Below are 26,119 nucleotides of genomic sequence, written 5' to 3'. Positions count from 1 at the left end.
GGGTGTTGTTGGTTTTTTTGTTTTCTGCTTATTTTTCCCAGCCAGATTTCTATTTGTACACACACACACGGATACACACGAGAATCATTAGTGGATGTCAGCAGTATAATTTTGATGCAGTGCATATTCCTTGGTCTCTCCTTTGTGTAATAGATGCAAATATTAGCTTACATATTTAGGATTTGTTTAGATGATGAGCAGCCATTTCTCTGAGTTCCTTCATCATTCAGAACCACCGTGTATGGAAGCTACAGATCCAGACTTCACCCTCTTTAGCATACTTGATAAGGGGACAAGCTATGTTTAAGCATGGCTGCATTAATATATTTTTAAGGTTGGATCCAGCAACCCAATGTTTTGCTCCCCTCCCCTCCTCCCCTAACTTTTTGTCTTTTACAAACGGAGGACTGGTATCCTGACTTTTCACTCTTAAAAAAACACCGGGAGTTCATCACTGTTAGCTGCCTCAGGAATGGCCTCCCAATATCTCATCAAGGTTGATGTCTTTCATCCAATCATCGTTACTAGGTTCCGTTTTCAACAAAGAATCAATGAAGTCTGGGTCGCTATTGAGGGCGGGCCCAATGTTATCCGCTTGCTGGTTCAGAAAATCAAACGCCAGATCATTGGAGGGATCTGTTCCTTGAAAAGCCCTGGTGGACATTTGGGTAGCACTCGATGAGAACTGGTTCGATGACAAGGGGTGGGGTTGTGTCATCCCCACCCTGGGTGGATTTAAGTGGGCCACAACCTCTGCCTGCAACTGAGTAGGCATTGCGCTCTGGGGTTTGGGTGGCCCCCCCACTTGTCCATTTAGGCTTTGGTTCATTTGGCTCGTAGGGTTTCTCATCTGGAGGGCGCTCAGTTGGTTAGGGGGCACCAGGGCCCGCTGAGGGAACTGCTGAAGGGCACTTGTGCGCTGTAGTGGCTGATTTGGATAGGAGCTTCCAGGTGAGAATGTGGATCCTGAAGCCCTCTGCGTTTCCTGTTGCTTTGATCCTGCTTCTGAAGAAACCCAGTTCTGAGCTGCAGCGTTTGAACTGACCATCACGTTTGAAGGCCTTTGTGCTGAAGTTCCCTGGTTCAAGCTGAGCTTCCCTTGCTGGGAGTTAACTCCCAAGCCATTGTCAAAGGTCGGCATGTTATTGCCTTGCCCAGCTGGTGCTGGCCGAGACGCTGCGGGGTTGTTTTGAGCGGTTACAATTGGGTTTAGATTTCTATGCTGTGCAACTTGGCTTACTCCGGATGGCGCCACATTATACGCATTGGGTTGACTGCATGGAATGTTCCCGTAGCAGCTGACATGGTGGCCTGCTGGAAGAGAAGGCATTCGGGTGCCATGAGTCGTGGACAAGAGATTTGATTGCTGTGGCAAAATGTTAGGAGTGGAAATGGGATTGGAGAAACATAAGTTGGAGTTGATGCTCACAGCCGGCGATCCACCTAGGAGAAGAACAAAGACATAATCCATCACCAGGCATAAACAAGACTCAGAAACCAAAGTACCCAATAGGACCAGTTACTTCCATTCCCCACCATCCAGTCAGAGCTGAATAAGCTTCTTGGACGAGAAGTGAAACATCTTCAAAGAAAAAAAACAAGAAAGTCCAGTTGCCTCCTGAAAAAGCACCTTTGGGACAATGTGAAAGAAACCCTGGAGTTTCTTATCAGAGACCTGTCTGGATTACATGTTATTAGAGAGAGCTGCGGTGGCACTGTGGTTAAAGTGCACTACTCCAGGGTACTTCTGCTGATCACCGGCTGCCAGCAGTTTGGCAGATCGAATCTCACCAGGCTCAAGGTCGAGTCAGCCTTCCATCCTTCCGAGGTCGGTAAAAATGAGGACCCAGATTGTTGGGGGCAATAGGCTGACTCTGTAAACCGCTTAGAGAGGGCTGTAAAGCACTGTGAAGCGATATATAAGTCTAAGTGCTAGTGCTATTAGCAATTAAGTCATGCAATCGGTGGTGAATTTGTACACCAAAGATCATTGAAACGAAGCAGATGTTCAGGACACATAACATTTATCTGTTGCAACAAAAAGATTCAGGCAACTAAGGCATTTTCTAGATTAGCCAAGATGGAACATGTTGATTCAGACACAGATGGCCAACATACTATATTCTTTTGTAACAGCCGAAATTGCTTCAGAGGGTACAGTGGTTGGGGACAATGGTTCTCTCTCTTATTCCCAAGACAAAGTTTCCTTTTTTCTCTGAATTACTCGCTATTTTTAGCTTCTTCATTCTCCCCCACATCACCCCTTTCTGGTCTAATTTATACCAGATGGACAGAAATTTCATTCCAATTAGTCTTCAGTGGAGAACATAACCAGACCTCAGATACCAAAAAAAAAAAAAAAAAAAACCAACCACCCCTGAGTGGTACTGCAGAATGTGTCAATTTCTGATTAATGACCAGGACTGACAGTCCATCATGAAGAGAGAGAAGTGTCTGCTCTCTGAAAGTCAATTTTGAGACCAGCTGGGTAATCTTTAATTCTGTTTCATGAAGAGTAGCAGTAGGAGGATCACTGAAACTACCTCCAGATCAGAGGACAAACGTATTTAATGAGCCATAAGGTAAATGCCACAGTGCACAGCACCTTTTAGAAAAATGCTGGACAGTCTTTCAAATGTTATTTCATTTTCATTTTTCATTTTATTTGATTTATATACTGCCCTACTCCCGAAGGACTCAGGGCGGTGAACAGGCACAAGATAAGACACACAGAATACAAAAATTTAAGAGCAGAAGTAAAATCGGATTAAATCAATTTAGCCCAAGACAAATTTAAAACCCCAGGTTAAGAACAAATTAAAATTTACATTAAAATTTACATTAAAAAGAGAATGGGAGAGGTTAGGCCAGACCAGCCTGGTGAAATAAAAAGGTCTTGAGAGTGCGGCAGAAAGTGCGTAGATCCGGGATCCTCCGTATCTCCGGGGGGAGCTCGTTCCAGATAGTAGGTGCCCCCACAGAGAAGGCTCTCCCCCTGGGGGCCGCCAACCGACATTGTTTGGCCGACGGCACCCAGAGGAGTCCCTCTCTGTGAGAGCGTACCGGCCGGTGGGAAGCCATTTGCGGCAGCAGGCGGTCCCGTAAATAACCAGGCCCTAAGCCATGGAGGTGGTATTCGAGTTCCCCGGCCTGAACTGATGGGGTTTTATACGGGTTTTTTAGCTTTATCTGATTTAATTAGGCATTTTCACTTTGTATAATGGATTATTGTGGTTTTTATTGTTGTGAGCCGCCCTGAGTCCGTTGGAGATAGGGCGGCATATAAGCCTAATAAAATAAATAAATAAATAAATAAATAAATAAATAAATAAATAAATAAATAAATAAATAAATAAATGTATGAGCATTCTCCATCAAATGTACAGACAGAAAGGTTAGGGAGATTCAGAATATTGCACCCAGTTTTGGTCTCCATAATATATAAAAAAAAAGTTGAGACTCTAGAAAGAGTACAGAGAAGAGCAACAAAGATGATTAGGGGACTGGAGAGTAAAAGATACCAAGAACAGTGGCAGGAATTAGGTATGTCCATGAAAATAAGGACTAAGGGTGACATGATAGCAGTGTTCCAATATATCAGGGGCTGCCACAAACAGGAGAGAGTCAAACTATTCTCCAAAACACCTGAAGGCAGGACAAGAAGCAATGGATGGAAACTAATCAAGGAGAGAAACAACCTAGATAGAGCTAAGGAAAAACTTCCTAACAATTAGAACTATTAATCAGTGGAATGACTTGTCTCCAGAAGTTGTGAGTGGAGGTTTTTAAGAAGAGATTGGACAACCATTTGTCTGAAATGGTATAAGATTTCCTGCTTGAGAAGGAGGTTGGACTAGAAGACGTCTAAGATCCCATCAATGTCTTTTATTCTGTTAGATGTCTCCAAATATCTTTCCTTGAAGGCATTTCCGAACATCTCCCTGGTGATTCGTACTAAAAAGACCATGGGAGGACCCTTGCCCTTGGGATTTAACCTTGGGATTTAATGCCAACCTACGAAGCGAGGAAAACTTCGTATCTTTGGAGCGATGACGTAAAGACAAGATCCTCACACAATTGTGAGTAAGTAAAATGGGAACAGCAAAGTCTTTCTATCTATTTCACTTGTCCTTATTTCGCGGCCGGATGCCACGAGGTGCATCGCGCCAGTGCTGCCTCTTGTGGCAGGATGCCACGTGCCGTGTCACACCGGTGCCGCCACTCATGGCAGGAGGCCGCATTGGCATGCCACGCTGGTGCTGCTGCTTTCGCGTGCACTGCCACAACATGCCACATGGCCTCCTGTCGTGAGCAACGGCACTGGCGCAACAAGTCACACAGCCTCCTTCCATGAGTGACGGCACCAGCGGCTAAGACATCTCCTGAAAATAAGATCTGGTGCTTATTTTGAGGGCCCAAAAGAAAATAAGACTGGGTCTTATTTTCGGGGAAAATACCCTCTAATGAATTCGAGTTTATGAACATTCTTCTGATTCATTTATGCTTGCATCAAGGTTTATGCCTGAAATGCAGTGCCTGAAAGTAGAACGTGAGACAGTCAGGCTCTGTTAGCCAAATCAGCCTTTTTTAAACTTATTCAGAGACCTAAGAAACATGAGACTCAGTTTAGATCTTCACCAAGTATATTTTAAATGTTTGAAAGTTGAGGATCCCTGAAGAATGTTTGAATCATCAGACGACTCATCACATGTTAGAACTGCTCTTCATTTTTTTTTTTTTTTGGAAAGCCCTCGATTTATCCAGCCACCAGGCAAATTCCAACAGAATTACTATCTTTAGACATCCTCTGATTAAACTGATAGTAGATGTGGTGGGCTCTAAATCGTGAATCGACTTTTAAGCTGTTGGTGCAACCGCACCAATGCTGTACAATGTTCACGGATACCGCAGCAGTAGAGGGGAAAGGTCAGTGGAGGGTTCCCGAAAATCAATGTAGCTTCTGTGAAGGAAACTGAATGCTGGTTTGTTTGGGGTAGGGAAAAGGCCTCGGGAAAGATGTAAGGGACAAAGGGGACGTTTGTGTTTTCAATGGATGAAAGCAAAGGAAAGTTTAGGAGGAAGGAAGTTTGAGAGACCAGGGAGATGAGAAAACAGGAAGAAAACAGAAGAAACTCTCACATAAAACTTGGATAGAAGGAAGCCCTAAAGCGATGCTCAGGAGGAAAGAGCCACCTGTCCCTCACTCAAAATGAGTCAAATCTTTGTCTGAAGGTGGCTTGTTTGCTTTTATGTGCATGCTTACCAGAATATTGGTGAGTTTGCTGCACATTGACTTGTCCCCTTCTTTGGTCCTTATAATCTGGTGGTGGTCTTGTAAGGTGTCTATTCAGTTGATCTTGAGGGGTTGCTTTCTCCTACAGGAGGGAGAAAAAGAGAAAAGCATTGCTATTTATTTATTATTCTGAAGGTTTGAACAGAATCACCTGACAGCATATACATACACTAGCTGAACGCACATGCTTCACTACAAAACTATGTGATCAGGCTTGATAAATTGACACTTAAAGCCTAAAACTTAATGTAGAATGTGCACCTCCGTAGCAGCAGAGCATGTTAATATAAGGCAACTGGCAGTTGGAACAGAGGGGGAGGGGGAGGGGGTAATGGAATTTCCCAGCCCACAGGCCAGATGAGTGATGCGCTGGCCACGCCCATGCCCGATTTAGCAAAGGGGTAGCAGCAGAGCATGTTAATATAAGGCAACTGGCAGTTGGAAGAGAGTTCTTTTCAGGTGGGGCGGGGGAATAGAATGTCTAGTTCCTTAGCACCAGAGCATGTGAATATAATACTGTATATGAAATACTAATGTTCTGATGGTCATTTCGAAAAATCCTTTCTTAGCGAGCACCTAGAAGCCAAGAGGAACATACATGCCAAATTTCAAGTTTGTAGGCTTTACAGTACTGGAGATTTCGTGATGAGTGAGTGGTACTTGGCTTTTATATATAGAGATTCTCAAAGGATATCCTACTCTATTGATAAAACAGAGGAGAAGCGGGTGGGGAGCTGTAGGATATTTTTGTTAGAACAAACTTTTCCAGCTTGATGTCCCTCAGAGAGTTTGGAATTAATTTTGGAAACTAAATTCTCAACAATGTAGCACAACAGGCTGGGGACGCTGGTAGAGATAACTGTAATTTCAGGTTATGAAATATGGAGACCCCACAGATCCAATGAAATATTTGTATATTGTTTAGGATGAGAACAAATATTAAGAGGAACTGTTGCTGGGACATATCTGATATCTATGGAGAATCTCGGTCATCCAGGCCATGGTTGTCCCAAAGGTGCTTTTTTTCAAGAGGCAACTGGACTTTCTGGTTTTTCTTTGAAGACGTTTCGCTTCTCATCCAAGGAGCTTCTTCAGCTCTGACTGGATGGTGGGGAATGGAAGGATTTATACTCCTTGTAGGCAGCTGGTCAGAATGCAATAAAGAATGCAAATGACCAGCTGTCTGCAAGGAGTATAAATCCTTCCATTCCCCACCATCCAGTCAGAGCTGAAGAAGCTTCTTGGACGAGAAGCGAAACGTCTTCAAAGAAAAACCAGAAAGTCCAGTTGCCTCTTTAAAAAAGCACCTTTGGAATGATATATCTGATAGTTCTAAGAAAAGGCTATAAATTAATGCAGGTGACTTAAATGATCTGGATGGAATAATAATGTCTTTCTCATGCCTCACTCTTCCTGCAGAAGAAAAGCATTTCCAGTCCAATTGGGCAGTTCTGGAAAGCACACCAAATTTTGCCTGAAGTGTGTGTGTGTGTGTGTGTGTGTGTGTGTGTGTGTGTGTGTGTGAGAGAGAGAGAGAGAGAGAGAGAGAGAGAGAGAGAGAGAGAGAGAGAGAGAGAGAGAGAGAGATCCTTTTTTGTCGGCTGCCTATGCTAAAAAGGAAATGGTACTTGCTGCACTGTTTCAACTCCGTATTAATAATGATATGATTGCAGACAAGAGCGGGAAATTTGTATTTTCATCCCCGAGAACAGCAGGTTACAGAGCTCTGTAACCTGCTGTCCTTTTGGATGAAAATACAAATTTCCCACCCTTGTCTGCAATCATATCATTGTTGACTTCTACACTGAAGTCCTACTCTAATATTATTATAGGTAGTCCTCAACATATGATCGTAATGCAGCCAGGAATTTCTATCATAAGCCATGATGGTCATAAGTCAAGACACCCATGTGACCAGACCTAATTTTATGACTTTTTTGCAGTGATCTTTAAGCAAAGCAATTTATTACTATGGGTGTTTTTTCCGGAAACCTGAAAAAAATAGCACTAGCACTTAGATCTATATACCGCTTCACGGTGCTTTATAGCCCTCTCTAAGCGGTTTACAGAGTCGGCATCTTGCCCCAAGCAATCTGGGTCCTCATTTTACCGACCTTGATAGGATGGGAGGCTGAGTCAACCTTGAGCCGGTCAGAATCGAACTCCTGGCAGTGAGCAGTGAATTAGCCTGCAATAATGTATTCTAACCACTGTGCTACAATGTCATAAATCTCAGTCATGTGACCGTGGAAGGCAACAACCAGTCGCAAAAGTGAGGCAGTTGCCAAGTGCCCAAAATGTGTTTAACGAGGGGATATGTGCAACTGTCAGAACTCTGGCTGCTTGCGGCCGGATGCCACGTGGTGCATCGCACCAATGCTGCCGCTTGCAGCAGGATGCCACGTGCCGTGTCACACCGGTGCTGCCACTCGTGGCAGGAGGCGGCATGGCATGTCACCCCAGTGCTGCCGCTTTCGTGCGCAATGCCACAACACGCCAAATAGCCTCCAGTCGTGACCAACGGCACTGGCGCAACAAGCCACGCAGCCTCCTGCTGTAAGCAGCGGCAGCAGCACAACTAGTCATGCAGTGTCCTGCTGTAAGCGGCGGCACCAGCGCAATGCACCATGTGATGCCTGGCTGTGAGCGACCACAGAAGAAATGGGGCTGCGGTGCGACAAGTGTCGGGGAGTGGGAGGCCTGGTTGCAGTGGTCCTAAGGAAAGCGGGTAAGACATCCCCTGAAAATTTATTTATTTATTTATTTTATTTTATTTTATTTCTATACCGCCCTTCTCCTGCGGGACTCAGGGCGGTGTACAGCCAAGATAAAACATTGCATATAAAATTTAAAAACAATTTAAAAAACAATTAAATAATTTCGCCCCAAGATTTAAAAACAACCCAATTAAAACCGAATTCAATTAAAACTGAGAGGATGGGATCAAGCCAGCCCGGCTAGATGGAATAGGTGTGTTTTCAGGGCCCGACGAAAAGTCCGGAGGTCTGATATCGTGCGTATCTCAGAGAGTAGGTCATTCCAGAGGGCGGGTGCTGCCACAGAGAAGGCTCTTCCCCTGGGGGTCGCCAGCCGGCACTGTCTGGCCGACGGCACCCTGAGGAGGCCCTCTCTGTGCGAGCGAACCGGCCAGTGGGAGGCTATGGGCGGCAGAAGGCGGTCTCGCAGATACCCCGGCCCTAAGCCATGGAGCGCTTTAAAGGTGGTCACCAACACCTTGAAGCGCACCCGGAAGACCACAGGAAGCCAGTCTCGGCTTGTCGTTCGTTCAGAACTGCGATAGGAAATAATCACCAGTAACACACAGAGAATCAGGGTTTACTTTGGCAATGATAAGCTTGCAGTCAAAAGTAAAGTACAAGTCGGTGTTTTGGTTCAAAGTCAGCACTTGGTGTAATCACACCACAGCGCTATTTAACAAAAACTCAGCCCCTTAAACATACATCCGGTGATTATCAATCAAGCACCCCCCACTCCCTTAACAGTAACAGCTGCGAGTACCAGAGCAGCGAGGACAGCAGAATCGGAGAGGCCCGGCAACGTCATCAATCATCGCCCTGAATGCTGCTATCCAGGAACTGTTTGTGTGTTCGCTGCGGCTGCTTATCTCCACTCCTTCGTCTCCCACACCCCCATCGATGGTGAGCTCCGGTAGGACTCGACAGCCAGTGCAGCTCGCGCAGGAGAGGTGTCATATGTGAGCGCCTCGTCGCTCCCATAATCCCCCGCGCGGCCGCATTCTGGACTAACTGTAGCCTCCGGGTGCACCCCAAGGGGAGCCCCATGTACAGAGCATTGCAGTAGTCCAGGCGGGAAGTGATGAGTGCTTGAGTGACCATGCGTAGGGAGTCCCGATCCAGAAAGGGGCGCAACTGGCGTATCAAGCGAACCTGATAAAAAGCCCCCCTGGCCACGGCCGTCACGTGCTCTTCTAAAGACAGCCGTGCATCCAGGAGGACGCCTAAGTTGCGAGCCCTCTCTGTGGGGGCCAGTGATTCGCCCCCAATAGCCAGGTGCTATTTTTGGGGCCCAAAAAGAAGACCTGGTGCTTATTTTTGGGGCCCAAAAGAAAATAAGACTGGGTCTTATTTTCGGGGAAACACGGGTATATAGAGCTAAAATAGAAAACTGGGATATTTACTGCTTCGGTTAGTATTTGGTGCTGCTGCTGCTGCTGCTGCTGAAGGAGGAACTGTTGTTTCAGCTGCTGATTCAGCAATGCTTGTGGCGATGAGTTGATGTAGTTGGTTCCAGTGTTTGCATTTGTGCACGAGGCAGATCCTGGGTTGGTGCCTCCACTTTGACTCAAGACGGTATGTTGATTCTGGAAAAGAAAAAAAAAAAAAAAAGGAAAGATGGGATGAGTCGAAAGAGATGCAAAGGTGCACACAAGCAAAAATGGAAAAGGGAGCATCACCTTTCCTATCTTCTTGGAAGGTGATGAAAACCAAGATCCTTCTGTTATACGCTGTGGTATCTACTGCAAGAACTTGACCAAAGCATAATTTGAAAAAAAAAAAAGTCCCTCTTGTTGCATGTGAACTGAAAATCTTGAAGCTCAAAGAAATAGCAATAGCATTTAAACTTATATTCTGCTTCACAGTGCTTTACAGCCGTCTCTAAGTGGTTTACGGAGTCAGCCTATTGCCCCCAACAATCTGGGTCCTCATTTTCCTAACCTTGGACGGGTGGAAGGCTGAGTTGACCTTGAGCCTGGTGAGATTCGATCACCTTGAGATGGTCAGGATCGAACTGCTGGCAGTCGAATGAATTGTCCTGGGAACTATGAGGAACTATACTGTCATAGTAGCTAGTAGTATGATAACGGAACACCAACTACATCTGCACCAGGGGTGAAATCCAGCAGATTCAATAGAATAGAATAGAATAGAATAGAATAGAATAGAATAGAATAGAATAGAATAGAATAGAATAGAATAGAATAGAATAGGACAGGACAGGACAGGACAGGACAGGACAGGACAGGACAGGTCATCTGATCATAGAACAGAACAGAACAGAACAGAACAGAACAGAACAGAACAGAATAGAATAACAGAGTTGGACCTAAGGTAGATATCTTTCTTATTTTACCTCAGGACATATTTTCTTCCACATGCAGGTTTGTTGATCACACATTTTGTTATATTAAATACTGCTTTGAAAAGCTCAAGCTGAAAAAAAAAAAACCCCACTCAATCAATCGGTCGATTGGTTGGTCGGTCAATAAATCATTTATACTCATTCGAAGTAAATTAGGCACATGAAAATTTGGGCAACCCGCCACAGTAAGGAAATGGGGAAAAAAACCTTTGCACAAATTGCAACGGGTGACCCATCTCTTATTTACAGAGGTAAAAAAAAAGAGAAGGTTAATGGAGCCAATGCATCTCTTCATATACAACGTCTTCTTCAAATGTTGTTTTCATATAGAGTATTTAAACTTTCTATCTTCCTACTAGGTAAAAGGCACTGTCTTCTCTTTGGTTCTATTTATTTGCATAATTAAGGTTGGAAAAAAAAGAATCAGAAATTGTAGGGACATATGGCTCCCTCTGTGTGAAATCAGAATGGCTGGCTTCTATCTTTTTTACACACCATTGTGGCCAAGAAACAAAAAGCAAGGACTGGAGGATGTATTTAACCTGATGTAAACTGTGGCTAGGAATTTCCACATCCCCATCAAATTCTAAGAAACTGCCAAGACCAGAGCTTCAGATTAAACTATCCGCTCACCCAGGAAGTTATAATTTAGTTCCTGCCCATTGCTCTTTCTGAATTCCGGTCACTCATTATTTATTTTATGTGTGGGTAAGCATTATTGCTCAATTCTTCTGTCAAAAAGCTAATTAGGGCAGCTTATGAGAATGTAAAACAAAGCAATATAATCTGGGAGCAAATCACCAATAAAACGGTGCAGCCAAGGGCTTAAAAAACCTTTTCACAAAGACCCAAAGAGCAGTTGGAGAAGGTAAGGTAAAGTTTCCTCTGAGTCTCAGAGGTGCCTTTTTTATCCCAAAAGGCAACAGGTCTTTCTTGGTGTTTTTCTTTGGAGGCTTTCACTTCAAAGAAAACACTAAGGAAGTCCAGTTGCCTTTTGAAAAAAGCACCTTTAAGCAGGGGTGGGTTCTACTTACCTTTACTACCGGTTCGCAACAGGGCCACGCTCGCTTGCTTCGCTCACGCAGAAGCGTTTTGATGACAGTGGGCGGAGCCTCCCACCAGTTTTACTACCAATTCTATAGAACCGGTGCGAACCGGGGGCAACCCACTACTGCCTTCAAGGCAACCATGACCTGGATGATTGAGAATCTCCACAGACATCTCCTCTGAGTCCAACCCTTGACAACTACATGGACATAACCATAGTTTTCTTGGCAACAATACACAAATGGCTTGACACGGCCACCACCTGGGATTTCCCCCCCTCCCAACTTTTCAGCCTAGTGTACTGTGCTGAGATGACCTAGTTGGATTTCTAATCAAATACTAACCATTTACAATCCTGTTTAGCTTTTTTTTTAACATCAGTCAAACTCAAAACAATCTTAATTGTTTGTTTAAACTAGGGGAGTCCAACTGGCGGCCCACAGGCCGGATGCGTCACGTGCAGGCCACGCCCACCCCATCTCTATGAAGGGAGAAAACTTGATACATCATGTGATGACAACATGACGGGGCAAGTTTGACACCCGTGGCTTAAACTATGTCAAAATATAGCAATAGCAATAGCACTTAGACTTATATACCGCTTCACAGGGCTTTTACAGCCCTCTCTAAGTGGTTTACAGACTCAGCATATTGCCCCTCAACGATCTGGGTCCTCATTTTACCAACCTCGGATGGATGGAAGGCTGAGTCAACCTTGAGCCGGTGAGATTTGAACTGCCGAATTGCAGCTAGCAGTCAGCTGAAATAGACTGCAGTACTGCATTCTAACCACTGCACCACCTCGGCTCAAAATATGGACTAGGTGGACATTCTCACCACTATAGTTAAGAAAGTCTGTATTTATTATTTGATTTATCTCATCTGAAGGCAGAGCAATTAAAGTAAAAGGAAGATCTCATCCATCCATCTTTCCCAGTGAGATTAACACCACTTTCGGTCTATAGCAGATCAACAAGCCAACCTAATTCTAACTCTAACCCTAACATCATTGTGAAGTATTCCTCAGAACAAGGCATTGAAATGTTCACAGTCCTCTCTCTATGTCAATGACTACTTCAGCTTCAGCCACAACAATACACGAGCACACAATAGATACAAACTTAAAGTGAACTGCTCCAAACTTGATTGCAGAAAATATGACTTCAGCAACAGAGTGGTCAATGCCTGGAATGCACTACCAGACTCTGTGGTTTCATCCCAAAACCCCCAAAATTTTAACCTTAGACTGTCTACTGTTGACCTCACCCCATTCCTAAGAGGTCTGTAAGGGGCGTGCATAAGAGCACCAGCGTGCCTACTGTCCCTGTCCTAAGGTCCCCTTTTATTGTATTCATTTTATGTATTCAATTAATGCTTATACTTATATATATTATCTAATACGTACTTAGCAAATAAAATAAATAAAATAAATAAATACTAATAACTAAAGTATAACGGTCAGTTCTCGGATAGGTAAAGATTCAGAAGCAACCAGATGTTTAGTGTTATTTGCAAACATGGCCAGCTTACTGCATTCCCCTAAGTCACAAACGTCAATTATAAACAAGTTAGGAAGCATTAGAATCAAAGCAGATTCTTGAAAAACTATATTTGTTATATTTTTCCATTAAGAAAATTTCTCATTTATTCCTATTTTTTTTTTTTTTTTTGGTTTTGAACCAATTAAAACAAAGTTGGCAATCCCTAAAACCACAGGTCTTCTTATCCTGTGGCTGCCAATTTTACTCAGTAACATCTGACGAGGAATGTGGTCAAATACTTTTGAAAATCTACACATCCCGTGTGGATAGAGGCACCTCCATCTACACATTTTTGACATTCCTCAGAACTCTACAAGATTGGGGAGGCAGGATTTGCCTTTGCGGAATTCACGCTGATTTTCCTTCAGTGAAACCTGTTCCTTTATATGCCTTTAAAATAAATGTTTTCTGCCAATTCCCCTGGAACAGACATTATGCTGAGTGGCCTATAATTTCCCTGATCTCTCTTTTTAAAATATTGATGTCTCATTGGCTATCTTTAAGGGGGTGGGGTGAGGACAGGTTAAAAAGATTGACCTGAAGATCGCATTTCACATTTCTGTGTTTTAATAACCCTCTGAGGATGTCTTTGGGACTCCGTGATTTGTTACCAACTTTCAAGATGTCCTACATCTTCTTTTGTTACCTCAGTCAATTTGCTTTAGTTCAGATTTCTTCCCTGAAAAGTCAGAGCAGGCTCATCTGTCTTGTAACTTCTGTAATAAAGACAGATGACCAGAATTCATGCCAATTTTTCCGGGTCTCCTTCTCTTCATTCAAGATTCTTTTCCTACATTATCTAACAAACCAACATTTTCCTTGGCTAACTTTCTCTTTCAAATAACTTTAAAGAAGTTCTAATAAGTGTTCCAGTTTGGGGATTACATAGATGGAAAAGGAGCATTGAAAAGATTACATGGATAATCCAGACTTGAAATACTGGGCTTGGATAATCTGGAACTGTGCCGCCTGCGGTCCGATCTAAGCATAGTACACAAAATTGTCTGCTACAACGTCTTACCTATCAACGACTTCTTCAGCTTCAGCCACAATAATACACGGGCAAACAATCGATACAAACTCAAGGTAAACCGCTCCAAACTCGATTGCAGAAAATACAACTTCAGCAACAGAGTGGTCAACACCTTGAATGCTCTACCTGACTCCGTTGTTACAGCCTCAAACCCCCACAGCTTCAACCTTAAACTGTCTACCATGGACCTCACCCCATTCCTAAGAGGTCCGTAAAGGGGGCATGCATAAGCTCACCAGCGTGCCTATCGTCCTTGTCTTTCTGTCCCCATTTACCTGAACTTACTTCCTTTGTTTATGTTTATGTTTATACCTATACCCGCTGTCTTGTACATGTTTGACAAACAAAATAAACAAAATCAAATAAACCCCATGATGGCCCTTAGCTACATATCGACAAAGGAGGTCTCTACCAGTGGTGGAATTCAAATTTTTAAACTACAGGTTCTGTGGGCGTGGCTTGGTGGGCATGGTAGGGAAAGGATACTGCAAAATCTCCATTCGCCCCCCCCCCCACTCCAGGGGAAGGATATTGTAAAATCCTCATTCCCCTCCCCACTCCTGGGGGAAGGATATTACAAAATCTCCATTCCCACCATTCTCTGGAGCCAGCCAGAGATGGTATTTGCTGGTTCTCCGAACTACTCAAAATTTCCGCTACCGGTTCTCCAGAACCTGTCAGAACCTGCTCAATAGCACCCCTGGTCTCTACTTCTTTAATCCAAAGATTTTCAACAGTTCTATGGGTCAGAAAAAGCCCTTTTCCCTATGTTTCTTGAAACCACATTGCAGGGAGGGCAGATTCTCTCTTGGGCCACTGATCAGCTCCTGTGGTCTTGCGGCAACTTCAACTTACCCAATAATCAAAGTTTTTTTTTAACATGAACAAAGGCCGATAGTGATTTGTGTCTAATTTGTTTCTTCATGTGCTCAATGTAGTCTCCTGCTGAGCCAGTCTGGAGTATTTCCTGTCTGGGCTATGAGTGCTCATGGGTGATCAGACAGGGCAGTCTTCTTAAATATGTCCATATAATGTCTCCAAGCACAGATGTTGGAATCCTATAGGACAGTGTTTCTCAGCCTCAAGTGAATTTTAGATGCTGGCTGGAGAATCCTGGGAATTGAAGTCCACACATCTCGAAGTTGCCAAGGTTGACAAACACTGCTCTCTTCTGTTGGGTGTAAAATATTTTATATGGATTGACGCAAAGAGGAAAATATGAGAGCCGTGGTTCTTGAGAGTGTGTAGGTGTGAATGCCCATGTGTCCGTGCGCAACTGACAAACCTCTTTGCCATTCTTGCTATGTATAAATTCTTCCGGGGAGGCCAAAGAAAATGTACTTTATAATTGTTTTTCATTCTTTCTTAGGCTGTCAGAAAATTATCTCCTTCTACCTTACAGCAAATAGATTTTTTTTTTAAAAAAAGACTGATTTAATACAGGTTGCTGATTGTACTCCCTGGAAAGATTTGGAAATATTATTCCTCTTTTCCACCTCCCCCCTTTCATTCTCTCAAACCACAGCTATGCATGTCAGAACTTTCTCATTCTTTTCATGCTTAGGGTCTGACAATAAGATCCTATCCTCATATTGCCTTGGAGCAGTCAACCTCAATTTATCCCCCTTTCCCAGCTGGGGAGCCATTCGTACGGGGAGAAAACCATTCAGAACAACAGCGCCTGGAACATTTTAACTGTTTCTTTAGCCTTTGCGTCAAATGCTTCCTCCCCACCCCCTTTGTGTTAAAACATGTTCTGTTTATCTTGGTTTCTTGCAGAAGTCACAAATGCCTGGAATTGGGAATCGGGATAAACCATAAAGCAGGCATGGATTATTTTAGCAGGCAAAGATCGCTGTTTGGGAGTTTCAGCTGAGGTGTGCAGGTACCGTTGGCTCAAGGACTGGAGGCTAAAACATACGAAGAACGGTTGCCGGAATTGGATATGTCTAATTTAATGAAAAGAAGGGCTAGGGGTGACATGATAGCAGTCTTTCAATATCTACGAGGCTGCCACAAAGAAGAGAGGGTCAACCGCGTCTCCAAAGCACCCGAAGACAGAACAAGAAGCAATGGATGGGAACTAATGAAGGAGAGAGCCAACTTAGAAATAAGGAAAAATTTCCTGGCAGTAAAACAATTAATCAGTGGAATGACTTGCCTCCAGAAGTTGTGGGTGCCTCATCACTGGTGGTTTTAAAGAAGAGATTGACAACCATTTGTCTGAAAGAGTATAAGGTCTCTGACAGAGTGTTTACAGCGTGACTACTATTTTGAGACAACCCAGGAGCAAAATACAGTACACAGAAGTTTGTCTTACAAACAGTGGTTTATATACAAGACTTCTATATACGACATACATGTGGTAGGCACATACCAGACAAGCAATCAGTCTTCTTCAACTCTACATGGAGAACTATAATGCAGATACACGAGGAGAGAGAGAGTGATATACGAGGAGAGAGAGAGATGCCCTCTAATGGTCTCCCTTATATAGACAGCTTCTTAAAGTGGCAGTAACCCTGCCTACTCATTCTGATTTCATCATCATCTCAGTTTATAGCCTTATAGCAGCTGGTCAGCTTTAAATCATCATTACCTTAACAGTCTCCTGCTTGAACAGGGGGTTGGACTAGAAGACCTCCAAGGTCCCTTCCAACTCTGTTATTCTGTTAAGGACCATATCAGACATAAGAAAGTTGGTGCTCCAAAACTAAATGGGGGGGCCAGGGTTCCAAGTGGAATTTGGGGACTTGGTATAAAATAGAAAGTGTATTAGACATGGGTTACTAAAGTAAGAAAACTACTAAGTGACAGGAAAGAGTTAAAGCTCTCTACAACTCTCTGCTACCATCTAACAATTTAGCTAATCATCATCATCATCATCATCATCATCATCATCATCATCATCATCCACCTTACTCGGAACAGCTTACATCCTCTGACGATACCTTAACATGAAAAGAGCCTTGGTAGTACAGTGGTCTAAAGCACTCTGTTATTAAGACCAACTGCCTGCAATTACTGCAGGTTCGATTCTCGCCAGGCTCAAGGTTGACTCAGCCTTCCATCCTTTCTAAGGTAGGTAAATTGAGGACCCAGTTGTGGGGGCAATAAGCTGACTTTGTATAAATATACAAAAAGGATGAAGGCTATTGCTTAGCACATTGTAAGCCGCCCTGAGTCTCTGGAGAAGGGCGGCATATAAATCAAATAAAAAAAAATAAAATAAAAAAAAAAACAGTTCTTAGGTCCTTGGTTGGGACTCGAGCTGCTGAGCTATTAACCAGCCTCAAAGGCTGTGAATCTCACTAAAGATTAACTAATAATAATAATAATAATAATAATAATAATAATAATAATAATAATAATAATAATAATAAATGATATCTCATTTGCTGTGTATACTGTCATTTTTGTGTATATAATAATGGCAAAGCTAGACAGCATAATAAAAAGCAGAGACATCACCCTGCCAACAAAAGTGTGTATAGTCAAGGCTATGGTTTTTCCAGTTGCAATGTATGGCTGTGAAAGTTGGACCATAAGGAAGGCTGAGCGCCAAAGAATTGAGGCCTTTGAACTATGGTGCTGGAGGAGACTCCTGTGAGTCCCTTGGACAGGAAGGCAATCAAACCGGTCAGTCCTAGAAGAGATCAACCCTGACTGCTCTTTAGAAGGCCAGATCCTGAAGATGAAACTCAAATACTTTGTCCACCTAATGAGAAGGAAGGACTCACTGGAGAAGAGCCTAATGCTGGGAAAGACTGAGGGTAAAAGAAGAAGGGGATGGCAGAGAATGAGGTGGCTGGATGGAGTCACTGAAGCAATCGGCGCGAGCTTAAATGGACACCAGAAGATGGTAGAAGACAGGAAAACCTGGAGGAATGCTATCCATGGGGTTGCGATGGGTTGGACACGACTTCATAACTAACAACAACAACAATTTAGCGTGGAATGTCACAAAGGCAGAAATGGGTGCTTTATTTTTTCCTTCTTAAAATCTCAGAATGGTTCGACTATTTTTCCTACACATATTTGGGGAGATCTAGTAGTATATAAGAGGTGCTGGTATTTTGTAGGTGGCCCATGTACTCCCTTCTTTGCATCCCAATTTCAGATGGACTAAGGCTGAAGTCCATAGTGTGAAAAGCAGAAACAATGATGATGAAGTTGCCTACAGTAGTTGGGTAATGAAACATCTACAAGAAGACAATCAAGCTCCAAGAACACCAAGGACTCCACCACCTTTCTATTTTTTGCTGGAACGATCCATACAAAAGCCAGCCAGCAAGGATGGGAAGGACAAGAAGGAGAGAGATGACCATCAGGTCTTGCTGGGGTCATCCTCTGAACTGAACACTGACTTGGCCAGCTACCAGCCCAGACTGGAATGAGACCAGCATGGAAGATAAACAGTAGAACTGCCCTTTCGCTGAAACAGAAGCAAACAAATCATCTAGTGTTTTTTTGTGTATGTGCGATGAACAAATAGAATCTCTGGAGTGACTAGGACACTGTCCTGCTTCTCCCTTCTCTTTGGAAAAAGTGGTCTCTCAAAATATACAAGGCATAAAAAGAACCAAATATGAAAGCATATTTGGAAACAAACATTACATTTATACATCAATGAGCCAAAACAAAGATTCACAACAATGCACAATTAAGAATGTAAATAGTCTTGGTTTGACATAAGATCATTTTCATGGAGATGTTGCAAGGGTCGACATGATCAACCCAGCTATCTGCAATCTGCAAAAAAATGAATGTAAAATCAGTCCCTTCCACATAAGGCTTGCACGACACTCCTACAACTGATCTGAGCCAGCAGTGTGCAGCAGCTGCCAAAAAAGCCAACACAGTTCTAGGCTGCATTAACAGAGGGATAGAATCAAGATCACGTGAACGGTTAATGCTACTTTATAATGCCCTTGGTAAGGCCACACTTGGAATACTGCATTCAGTTTTGGTCACCACAATATAAACAAGATATTGAGACTCCAGAAAGAGCGCAGAGAAGAGCAGCAAAGATGATTAGGGGACTGGAGGCTAAAACACAAGAAGAACGATTGCTGGAATTGGGTATGTCTAGTTTAATGAAAAGAAGGACTAGGGGAGACATGATGGCAGGAATCTGATATCTCAGGGGTTGCCACAAAAAAGAGGGAGTCAAGCTATTCTCCAAAGCACCTGAAGGGAGGACAAGAAGCAATGGGTGGAAACTAATCAAGGAGAGAAGCAATTTTAGAACTAAGGAGAAATTTCCTGACAGTTAGAACAATTAATCAGTGGAACAACTTACCTCCAGAAGTTGTGAATTCTCCAACACTGGAAGTTTTTAAGAAGAGATTGGACAACCATTTGCCTTAAATGGTACAAGGTTTCCTGCCTGAGCAGGGGGTTGGACTAGAAGACCTCCAAGGTCCCTTCCAACTCTATAATTCTATTCTATTCTATTTTTCTTTGATCTCTGCCCCTGGGATTCCATCCTACCATTTCTGATGAGCAACCAAACCAATTTTCTTCTGACCCCAACTGTCCCAAAACGTATGTTTAAAAAGGTCTTCAACTTAGTGATTTGACTTAGTTGAGCTTCATGTGGCTGGGCTGCTTTCCCATTGGTCAGAATTCTAGATAATCCTTGACTCTGGCTCCATAACACTCCCTTCTCTTCTCAGCTACAATGATATCGTAGCATCACGGTGTCCTTGACTGGCCTATGGGGATTTCCCCAATTACTCCAGCAGTTTTGGAGTCTGCTCCTTTGCTGTGAGTCAGCGTGGTGTGGAAAGGATGGGAGGAGGCAGGAAACTGTCAGAAGGCTGATAGCTATTCTATCTCTAGTTTGATGGAGGGAGTACAGGATAGTTCTAGCCACTTCTGTGACAGTTGCAGTTAGGGCAATCACAAACCATTGCACAAAGAACTCTGGGAGGAGATATTGGCCCCATTGGAAGTACCTTCTCTTAAAAATCTAGATCTTGTCCAAAACTGTCAAGCATCTGAATTTAGATCACTGACCACAGGGACGCTACAATAGTTATAAGTGTGAAAAAACAGTCGTAAGTCACATTTGTCAATGGTGTTGTAACTGCGGTCAGTAAATGAACTGTTATAAATCGAGGACTACCTGTTGTGCAAGATCAGAAGAAGTGGAGACACCTGGCCCATAGAACCACCAAGAGCCAGACATGACTGAATGGATAACATCCTCATCAGCTATCATGAGATAGGTTGCACACGCTCATACCTTTCAGTTTGGGCATGTGCATGTGCTCACGTGCAGTTTGGGTACTCGGTGTCTAAAAGATTCGCCATCACTGCCCCATTCGATCGATAATCTTGGAAGTTTCCAAACCAGTTAATACGACTTTACTCCGTAAACGGCTTGAAGATAAGCTGGTGATTATCAGAAGCCATTATGCATTTGTCACGAAGAAATCTTGCCTGCGTAATCTTATCTCACTTTCTGATGAAATTCCTGAAAACATTGTGGCAATGTTGTAGACATTAGACAATGCGTCCTGATTTCAGCAAAGCAGTTGACGAAAATCTCATCACATGCTGATTAGCAATCATGCTAGGGAGCAGAAGGATAGCATGACAATGAAGACCTGGCTTGGAAACCTTACTCAAAGAGCGCTCATAAGTGGTTTCTCCTCAAACAGGGAAAAATATATCCAGAACAGTGGTGGGTTTTCAAATTTTTTTACTACCGGTTCTGTAGGCGTAGCTTGGTGGGCGTGGCATGGCTTGGTGGGCGTGGCATGGCTTGGTGGGCGTGGCTTGGTGGGCGTGGCAGGGGAAGGTTACTGCAAAATCCCCATTTCCTCCTGATCAGCTGGGACTCGGGAGGCAGAGAATGGATGGGGGCGGGGCCAGTCAGAATTTTTACTACCGGTTCTCTGAACTATTCAAAATTTCCGCTACCGCTTCTCCAGAACTGGTCAGAACCTGCTGAAAGCCACCTCTGATCCAGAAGTAAGTTATTACACCAAGACGATATTAGTGTAAGTCAAGTGTTTCTCAACATTGACAGATTTAAGGGGTGTGGACTTCAACTCCCAGAATCCCCAAAGCACGCCAATGGATAGCAATGGACAGCATGCTGGCTGGGGAATACTGGGAGCTGAAGTCCACATCTCTTCAAAGCCACCAAGGTTGAAAAATACTGGTGTTAAGTTATTAGAGCTGTGGTGGCGCAGTGGTTAGAATGCAGTATTTCAGGCTAATTCTGCCGACTTCCAGGAGTTCAATCCTGACCAGCTCAAGGTTGATTCAGCCATCCATCCTTCTGAGGTGGGTAAAATGAGGACCAGATTGTTGGGGGCAATAGTATGTAAACCATTTAGAGAGGGCTGTAAAACACTATGAGGCGGTATATAAGGCGTAAGCGCTATTGTTAAGGAAATGGTCCTGGAAAGTAACCTAGTCCTGTAGCTTCCTTCCAGACTAGGAACTGGGTTGACTGGGAACATATATAAGAAGAGCCAGGCTCATTTTCCCTCAGAGTTATGGTCACTGCTACATCAATCCACTTTCCTGCCATCCTTGAGTGGAAATGATATTGCTAGAAATTGTGCTATCCCCCATAATTTACGCTTCTGGTATCATTGCAATGAAGTTGGGCAGTGTTGCCTTCCCATTAATTGCTCTTCTTAACACAAGGCAGTGCAGAATTGGGGTTCATGACTTCATTGTTACTACAGGTAATCCTCAAATTACAACCACAACTGAGTCCAAATTTCCTGCTGCTAAACAAGACAGTTGTTAAGCAGGTTTCGCCTCCTTTTACGACCTTCCTCGCCGCAACTGTTAAGCGATTGGCTACAGTTGTTACGTGAAATCTGGCTTCTTCCTTGACTTTGTGTGTCAGAAGGTCACAAAAGGACACTGCCACTGTCATAAATATGAGTCAGTTGCCAAGCGTCTTAATTTTAATCACGTAACCATGGGGATGCTGCAACAGTTGTAAGTGTGAAAAATGGCCGTAAGTAACTTTTTCACGCTGTTGTAACTTCGAACAGTCATTAAACAAACGGTTGTACCGTGTTTCCCCAAAAATAAGACCCTGTCTTATATTTTTTTGAACCCTGAAATAAGCACTTGGCCTTATTGCCATGCGCTCAAAAGCCCGATTGGGCTTATTATCAGGGGATGTTTTATTTTGGGGGAAACAGGGTAAGTAGACAACTATCTGTATTTGCCAAATGCTCTTATCTCAGAGACTTCTCAAATTCTAAGCTTCGCTTACAGTTATCTGAACAAAATACTTTCCTCGGACTGTGAAAAGAATAATATTCCTGCCAGAGAAATCAACAATCAATATCCTTATTTTAAATACCCTCCATATCCCCCAGATCTTCCTCATTTATTGGAAGAGCCGATACCAAGCAGACAGGCTGGACTGAGATAGTCTTAGTACTCTTGCATTTTCAGATCAATCTTTCTTTCCTTTCTCCTGAAACCAATTTCCTGTGTGAATTATTTATGGGCAGGTAAAGATCTTCTCTTCCTCGTGCACTCATTTCAACTAGGGTGTGCACGTGCGCGCGGGATGTGCTTTTCTTATTTTACAACTTACCCAGACCACACACAGGCCATTTACGCATAACCCCAAATAGCATGATTCCTGGCTGACTGATCTATTGATTTCCATGCAATTGGACATTCTGGAGTACTGTATAAATATCCAAAGTATTTTTAAAGGCATGTTGGCTATTCTCCCGGCCAGCAGAAGTCGATAATAACAATAACAACAATAAACAAAAACATCATCATCAACAACAACAAAGGGAGTGTTACTGGAACACCATTGGCATTGGCAAAATCACTTCAGCCAATTGCAAAAGGCAGATTTTGTAGATGACAGGCTGAGCCTGAGGGAAGGGTCAAACGCGTCATAAGTCACGAGTCTTTGAGTGAACGCAAGAAAGCTAAGTCCAGTCCACCTTGAATGCCTCTCTTATCTCCCGTGCATTTCTCTTATTGTTGGATTCTTTATACTCATTTGAACTGCCTAAATCTCTTGATTTCCTGGATGCTTGACAGATTTACTTTGAACAGCTTACACCCTGTGGTAATATTGGCACTCTCCTCCCCAGTGGTGGGTTTCTACCGGTTCGACCTAGTTCAGGCAAGCCAGTAGCGGCGATGGTGAGCTGAGAGCGAACCGGTTCTCTCTGACGGTTAACTTGGCACTCCCGCCCGCCCCTGCGTTATACATATTCCCACCTGGACTACTGTAATGCTCTCTACATGGGGCTCCCCTTGAGGAGCACCTGGTTCAGAGTGTGGCCGCGCGGGTGGTTATGGGAGCGACGTGGCGTTCCCATGTGACACCTCTCCTGCGCGAGCTGCACTGGTTCCCGGTGGTCTTCCAGGTGTGCTTCAAGGTTTTGGTTACCACCTTTAGAGCGCTCCATGGCTTAGGACCAAGGTACTTACGGGACCGTCTTCTGCCACCAGTAGCCTCTCACCAGCCAGTACACTCACATAGAGAGGGGCTCCTCAGGGTGCCGTCGGCCAAACAGTGTCGACTGGGGAGAGCCTTCTCTGTGGGGGCACCTGCTATCTGGAATGAGCTCCCCCAGGAGATACGGAGGATCCCAGATTTACGCACCTTCCGCGGTGCCCTCAAGACTTATTTATTTCAACAGGCTGGCCTGGCCTAACTTCCCTTTTTAATTGTAACTTTTAAAATTGGTTTTAAAACATTAGGGGTGTTTTAAATTGTTTTGGGCCAAATTATTTAATGGGTTTTTATATTGTCTTTTAAATTTTGTAGTTTGTGTGTTTTATCTTTCTGGCTGTTCACCGCCCTGAGTCCTTCGGGAGTAGGGCGGTATAAAAAATCTAATAAAATTAAAATGAAAAATGAAAATATTCGGTTGTTTTTACCACAGCTGAAAGGTGCGGCAGAGTGGATTGCCATGTCTCAGCTCTTTCGAAACACACTGCGCTTGCGCGGAGTGAGCGTGAAGCATGTGCATGAAGCGAACCGGTGGTAACACCGGTTGAAACCCACCACTGCTCCTCCCCTCCTCCTCCCGAGCCATCAAGTCCAAAACTCAACCCAACTCTCTTGGCCATTGAGTCCAGCTCAAAACATCCACAACAGTTTGGCTGTCCTGCTTCTGTTTGAACATATCCTATGAAGATGATGATAGGAGTCATGAACTCTTTCAGTAAGTGATTCAACTTGGTTTTCCTACAAACAATAGAATGTTTTTCTTAACATTCAAGTTGAGCCCTTTTATGAAACACAGGACAGCTGGTCCTTGGCTTACAACCAAGTTCATTTAGTGACCATTCAAAGTTACAACAACACTGAAAAAAGTGACACATTGTCATTTTTCATACTTACGACCGTTGCAGCATCCCCATGATCATGCGATCAAAATTCAGATGCTTGGCAACTGACTCATATTTATGACGGTTGCAGCGTCCCGGGGTCATGGGATCCCCTTTTGCGAACATCTGACAAACAAAGTCAATCGGGAAGCCAGATTTATTTCAAAACCATGTTTACTGATGTAACAGCTGCAGTGATTCACTTAACAAATATGGCAAAAAATGTCGTAAAATGGGGCAAAACTCACTGAGCCGCAGTGGTGCAGTGGTTAGAATGCAGTACCGCAGGCTACTTCTGCTGACTGCCGGCTGCCTGCAATTTGGTAGTTTGAATCTCACCAGGCTCAAGGTTGACTCAGCCTTCCATCCTTCCGAGGTGGATAAAATGAGGACCCAGATTGTTGAGGGGCAATAGGCTGATTCTGTAAACCGCTTAGAAACCGCTTAGAAAGGGCTGTAAAGCACTGTAAAGTGGTATATAAGTCTAAGTGCTATTGCTAAACAAATGTCTCACTTAGCAACAAAAATATTGAGCTGAATTATGGTCATAAGTCGAGGACTACTTGTATTTCAACAAGAAGTCAATAGGCAATTGTTTGATCAGTTTTGCTTTCCCCAGAAATCATTTATGCGTCAGAAAAATCATCAGGAGGCTTCTCTCCTAGCACCCAGAGAACTGCACGACACATGATCCTTCCAACAGATGCCTCTAGCCATATACTAATAGCAAATGTGTTCTTTGAGCAAGGATCTTCAGCTCTCACGATGACAACATCCATGTGTAGGAAAGCCAGTGGATAAAGAAAGAAAGGTGTTGGCTGAAACAGGAACTTGGGACAATTCCATCTCAGCTCTGTTAAATGTTTAATGGAGACTCTCAGTCATCCAGATCATCGTTGTCCCAAAGGTGCTTTTTTCAAGAGGCAACTGCACTTTCTGGTTTTTCTTTGAAGACGTTTCGCTTCTCATCCCAGAAGCTTCTTCAGCTTTGACTGGATGGTGGGCAATGGAAGGACCATCCAGTCAGAGCTGAAGAAGCTTCTTGGATGAGAAGCGAAACGTCTTCAAAGAAAAACCATAAAATCCAGTTGCCTCTTGAAAAAAAGCACCTTTGGGATTCAGCCCTATTATAGTTTATTTATTTGTTTGTTAAATCTATTTGCCACCCATCTCACCAAAGGGCTTCTCTAGATGGCTTAAAACAATAAAACGGAAAAATAAAAAGAAGTATGGGGCCTGGTAGCTCAGCAGACTGATAGCATTATGATTAACACCAGCTGTCTGCAATTACTGTAAGTTCGAATCTCCCCAGGCTCAAGGTTGACTCAGCCTTCCATCCTTTCTAAGGTAGGTAAAATGAGGACCCAGTTTGTGGGGGCAATAAGCTGACTTTGTATAACTATACAAAAGTATGAAGGCTATTGCTTAACGCATTTTAAGCCGCCCTGAGTCCCCAGAGAAGGTCGGCATATAAATCAAATTAAAAAGAAAAAAAGTATAAACGTAACAAAGTAATAATAATAACAATGAAAAAGAAAACAATGAGAATACAGCAATATGAAAATAAAAGCTGGACGGATGGGGAAGCACGTAGCGAGGGGAGAAGTGGGGTTTGCTATCAATCTTGGCGTCACCTCCAGTCTGGTGCTCCCCCATCGGGTCTCCTAGGTATGGACGTAGTCCTTGACTTATGAACACAATTGAGCCCAAAATTCATGTCGTTAAGTGAGA

The 26,119-nt window shown here is 43.5% G+C and overlaps 1 protein-coding gene across 1 annotated transcript in view; it reads right to left on the bottom strand.

Moving 5' to 3' along the window:
* Positions 1 to 396: 396 nt before the first annotated feature.
* MAML2 (mastermind like transcriptional coactivator 2) overlaps positions 397 to 26,119 on the bottom strand; it is a 240,257-nt gene continuing 214,534 nt past the window's right edge. The window contains exons 3-5 of the mRNA XM_070943990.1: positions 9,453 to 9,635; positions 5,264 to 5,375; positions 397 to 1,443 (exon numbers count right to left, since the gene is read on the bottom strand). Of these exons, the coding sequence (XP_070800091.1) occupies positions 467 to 1,443; positions 5,264 to 5,375; positions 9,453 to 9,635 (1,272 nt within the window). The 3' untranslated portion in view covers positions 397 to 466. The remainder of the gene's footprint in view (positions 1,444 to 5,263; positions 5,376 to 9,452; positions 9,636 to 26,119) is intronic.

Source organism: Pituophis catenifer, unplaced genomic scaffold, assembly GCF_029215685.1.
Source record: "Pituophis catenifer annectens isolate HBS135680 unplaced genomic scaffold, rPitCat1.0.hap2 SCAF_4, whole genome shotgun sequence".
NCBI classification, from domain to species: domain Eukaryota; kingdom Metazoa; phylum Chordata; class Lepidosauria; order Squamata; family Colubridae; genus Pituophis; species Pituophis catenifer.
The sequence above is the reverse complement of the archived record's forward strand: the minus strand, read 5'-3'. Positions and strand labels throughout refer to the sequence as shown.